The sequence below is a fragment of the Hippocampus comes genome, unplaced genomic scaffold (assembly GCF_001891065.2).
Source record: "Hippocampus comes isolate QL1 unplaced genomic scaffold, H_comes_QL1_v1.1 scaffold90, whole genome shotgun sequence".
NCBI classification, from domain to species: domain Eukaryota; kingdom Metazoa; phylum Chordata; class Actinopteri; order Syngnathiformes; family Syngnathidae; genus Hippocampus; species Hippocampus comes.
In genome coordinates this window covers 13,890-18,198 of record NW_017804912.1, presented here as the reverse complement: position 1 = coordinate 18,198, position 4,309 = coordinate 13,890, and the positions used below count along the sequence as shown (strand labels likewise).

The 4,309-nt window shown below is 47.0% G+C and overlaps 1 protein-coding gene across 1 annotated transcript in view; it reads left to right on the top strand.

The window, feature by feature from the left end:
• LOC109524476 (desmoglein-2-like) overlaps positions 1-4,305 on the top strand; it is a gene marked incomplete at its 3' end in the record, with an annotated part of 7,553 nt that extends 3,248 nt beyond the window's left edge. The window contains exons 4-13 of the mRNA XM_019884411.1: positions 35-212; positions 299-433; positions 982-1,167; positions 1,248-1,513; positions 1,770-1,912; positions 2,263-2,484; positions 2,560-2,802; positions 3,364-3,494; positions 3,575-3,814; positions 3,889-4,305. Coding sequence (XP_019739970.1) covers positions 35-212; positions 299-433; positions 982-1,167; positions 1,248-1,513; positions 1,770-1,912; positions 2,263-2,484; positions 2,560-2,802; positions 3,364-3,494; positions 3,575-3,814; positions 3,889-4,305 — 2,161 coding nt within the window. The remainder of the gene's footprint in view (positions 1-34; positions 213-298; positions 434-981; positions 1,168-1,247; positions 1,514-1,769; positions 1,913-2,262; positions 2,485-2,559; positions 2,803-3,363; positions 3,495-3,574; positions 3,815-3,888) is intronic.
• Positions 4,306-4,309: the final 4 nt, after the last annotated feature.

The window sequence follows — 4,309 nt, the reverse complement described above, 5'->3', positions numbered from 1 at the left end:
AAAAAAAAAACCCCAAAACATCTGACATACTCAGTATGTCTCTGTTTCCAGGGACGCCGGTCACAACTGTCACAGCGACTGACGCCGATGAACAGGGCAACCCCAACTCTCAGCTGCTCTACACCATCGTGAAGCAGACCCCACCTCATAACATGTTCCGCATGCACAACGATGGTAACATCTATGTGGACAAATCCACTCTGGATAGAGAGGTACCAGCTACTCTCAAAGAAATGAAATGTGTGTCATTTGTTCAGTCTGAAAAGCTTGCGAAACATTGTGGTTTTTGTGCTGTCAGACGACAGATCAGTACTTTGTGACAGTGCAAGCTCAGGACCTCAATGGCGACCCTGACGGCCTCACAGGAACCAGTACCTTGACCATCAATGTGCTGGACATCAACGACAACCTTCCAACGCTGGAAAAAGACGAGGTACTTGCCGTTATTTAAGAATGAAGGATGATCTATTTCCGAGTTAAAATCTTGGTGTGGACGAGGCCAGAGAGGCAGGAGGAGGTCTGATTAGGAGTCGACTTTGAGTACTTTATGAGTGAGAACTGGAATGGGGAGCCAATGGATTCTTTTTTTTTTGAAGATGGGGATAATATGTTTCTGGGAGCAGGTGTGAATGAGCAAATATTGAGATCTTGATCTAGTGAAGTTTATTGAGTTTATTTATTGAGGGGATTCTGTGACATAAGTCGAGTCTGCATGTTGATGGATGAGTGTTTCACTTGTGAAGAAGGAGCCTGATGGGTGGAGACAGGTTAGGTGGTTCCGGTAGGGGAAGAAAAAGCTGTTTTTGTGATGTGTTTAGTGTTCTCAAAGATGTTTGTGTCAAGGATTACTCCAAGGTTGTGGATATAAGGGGGAGCGAAGCGGGGTGTCGTTGATAAAGTGGTAGACGTAGAAGAAGCAGAAGGCAGAAATCATGTCATTGGTCATGTGGTGAACTGACTAGCCATGGGTTTTCCTTGAAGTATGAGAGAAGCATAATGGAGAACACTAAGGGTGTGGAGGTGGTGAGGATCAAAGCTCAAGACCTGGATCTGAAGGACACCGAAAACTGGCAAAGTGTGTTTGATATCGTCAAAGGCAACGAGGCCAAGTACTTCAGCATCAAAACGGACACAAAGACCAACGAGGGCATCCTAATGCTTGACAAGGTAAGGGTGAAAAACAAACAGAACCACACCATACTAGCTTCAAAAGTCTCCATTTGAAAAGAATGTGCACGACTTCACAGGCTGTGGATTATGAGGACGTGAAGGACTTTGTACTTGAACTCACCGTGAGGAACAAGGCTCCACTTTATGAAGGACTTCCGCAAAGCACGACACGTAAACCCTATCGTGTCAAAATCCACGTACAAAACCAGCGTGAAGGCCCATATTTTGATCCCAAAGTCAAAGTGATCACCCTGCCGGAGGGAGGCGGCACTCCTGGCAAAGATGTCATTGCTCACTATCCAGCACTAGATGGCGACACCGGGAAACCAGCTGAGAAAGTCAAGTGAGTTCTGCAAGTGGTGGAAGTTGTTGTTTCCATAAAACTATTGATTTATTTTCCAACAATCTAATCTCGTAAATTCTGCTCTTATATTGCATTCTGTATAGAATTGATCGTTTCTATAATTGTGATAGTGGTGGTATTAAGATGTAGATTCGGTTGGTTAAGTTCCCACTGGAGGCTCGGGCACCAAATGCACAGCGCGCCACTGGGTTCTTGTCATGTATGAATCACAGTGATGGTCTGCACTGTGTTGTAGGTATCTTAAAGGTTTGGACCCTGACAATTGGCTCACCATCGACCCAGAAACCGCTGACATCAGATTGAATAAGATGCCCGACAGAGAGTCCACTTTCTTGGTCAACGGAACATATTACGCTCAAGTGATCTGCATTTCTGAAGGTACACAACGACAGTTGTAGCAATCCGTCACCTGAATTAGACGCTGGTGCAGTCCCAGCAGTGGTGGGATATAACAAAGTACAAATACTTATGTTACGGTATTTGAATAGATTTCCAGGTATCTGTACATTATAATAATTAGTTTATTGACATCGTCCATAACTCCTTCACTGCCATTGATGACTTTAGGGGATACTTTTTAAGTGGGAGGTTTGTCAGTAAATGAGTTCTATTCCCAAAAGAACCATTGACTTGATCTGAATCAGTACTTCAACCTTCACCAGAGTCTTTTTGTACACAAGTATCTGAACAGAAGTTCTACTGTCACCACTTCTGGTTCCCACAAACAGACATCCCCTCGAGCACCGCCACTGGCACTGTGGCCATCCAGGTGGAAGACCTTAACGACCACTGTCCCACCCTGACTGGTACCACCCAAACTCTGTGCATTCCCGACGATGCCGTCATTGTCACCGCCGTCGACGAAGACGACTTCCCCAATGGAGCTCCTTTCACCTTTGAAATAATCTCAGAGGCAACTGAGGGAAAATGGCAGGCGGAGCATCTTAATGGTGAGGAGACTGGTCTGTTTTGGATCTCAATTGACTTCAACCTTCAAGATCTTATGGATGAATTTGTGTGGGCAGATACCGCAACCATCCTGAGAGCGCAGCGGTCCTTATGGCCTGGTCTACACAAGGTGGAATTACTGGTCAAGGACCAGCAGGGGCAGGCGTGCTCGGAACCGCAGAAAATGATGGTCCAAGTGTGCACATGCGAGGATGGATTTATCTGTGGAAGACGAGGCGGAAGTGGTCAGCCCGACAAGAAATCTGAGTTCGGACCCGCAGGCATCGGACTGCTACTCCTGGGCCTGCTATTGATACTGCGTAAGTGCGATTAAAGAGGTTTGAGTTATATCACACAAATCCCATTAGGGGGAGCCAATGAATCTCTTTATGACAACACCTTCACCACACACAAACACACACAACTGTTTGATGCTCAAGACTTTTGGTCCCGTCCTGAACTTGTGGTGTTGACTCAGAGTTTCGTTTCACGGCGATTCATCAAACTTAGCGACACTCAGTGACAAAATCTATAATTATCTGTCTGGAACACATGGTTCATATTTGGGAGCATCAAATCTCTGGAAGTTTATATTTGAAGGACTCCTGCTAATACCCCAAAAGAGCCTAAAATGGCTCCTTTAAAACCCGAATGGGAGATATCCTTGGTCTTTTCAAGAACAGCGTCATGAGACGTTTTTGTGGGTCTGATTATGACAGCCAAGCCTATTAAATTTGATGTCGAAAAAAGGAAACTGGCTTTAAGAGAGAAAAAAATCTCGAGGATGATTTGGCATTTCTTGTTCATATGCCAATCAATATAAAGTCAATGACACAGAAGAATATGTTCAGATATGAGATGCAAGCGTATTGTTGTTCCAGTGGTTCCCCTGCTGTTGCTCTTCTGTCAGTGTGGGGGGGCTGCGGGGCTGCCGGGGACTGCGGCGGTCATACCGTTTGAAAGCGAGTCCCACTTGGTCACTTACTCCACTGAAGGCCAAGGGGAGAACGCGGTCAGTCCTGATCACTCCATCAACTCCTGAGGATACATATTGAGTTTTTGACTTCTGACCGTCTGCCGGGTCTTTGGCAGGAGGTGCCGCTAAACCTCATCCCGACACAGCTGTTCGCTGAAGACGTGAGCGATCACATGAAGCAGTCGGTCTTTCAGGACACCTTCCAGGGAAACATGGAACAGTCCTGGGCAAGAAGACAAGCCAACGTGAACACCTTCTACTCCAGTTTTGGGGCTGCAGCGGTAGGACACAAGGCCATGGAAGTGCATGACAGCATCGCTTTACCGGACCACCTGATCGCCCAATACTACCAACAGGTGAGAAATAGCTTTACACCAGCGGTGGACACGAAATCATCACAACTTTCACATTTTTTGTCATGTTTCAACAGAAGGTGTACAGCGAAGGTGGCGGAGGCAGTCTGGCGGAGAAGGATGCTCTTTTGAAGTACAATTTTGAGGGCCAAGGCTCCTCAGCCGGCTCGGTGGGCTGCTGCAGCCTCCTGGAGAACGACAATGACCTGCAGTTCCTCGACAACCTCGACGCCAAGTTCAAGGCCCTGGCGGAAGTGTGCCGCGGCCGCAAGTTCGGAGCAAATGTCATTCCACCACCAACAAAGGTCATGACTGGACCAAGGCCGGAACTCCCGAAGTTACCTCCACTTGTCCCCGTGGTAGACCAGACTGTGACTCAAGTGGCGAATGAAAACATGACTTGGCGGAACCAAGGGATTACTGCAATGAAGGCAGGGATGGAAAACCAAGGCCAGATGTTCTTGTTACAGCAGCAGCAGCCTGTCTATTACCCCCCTG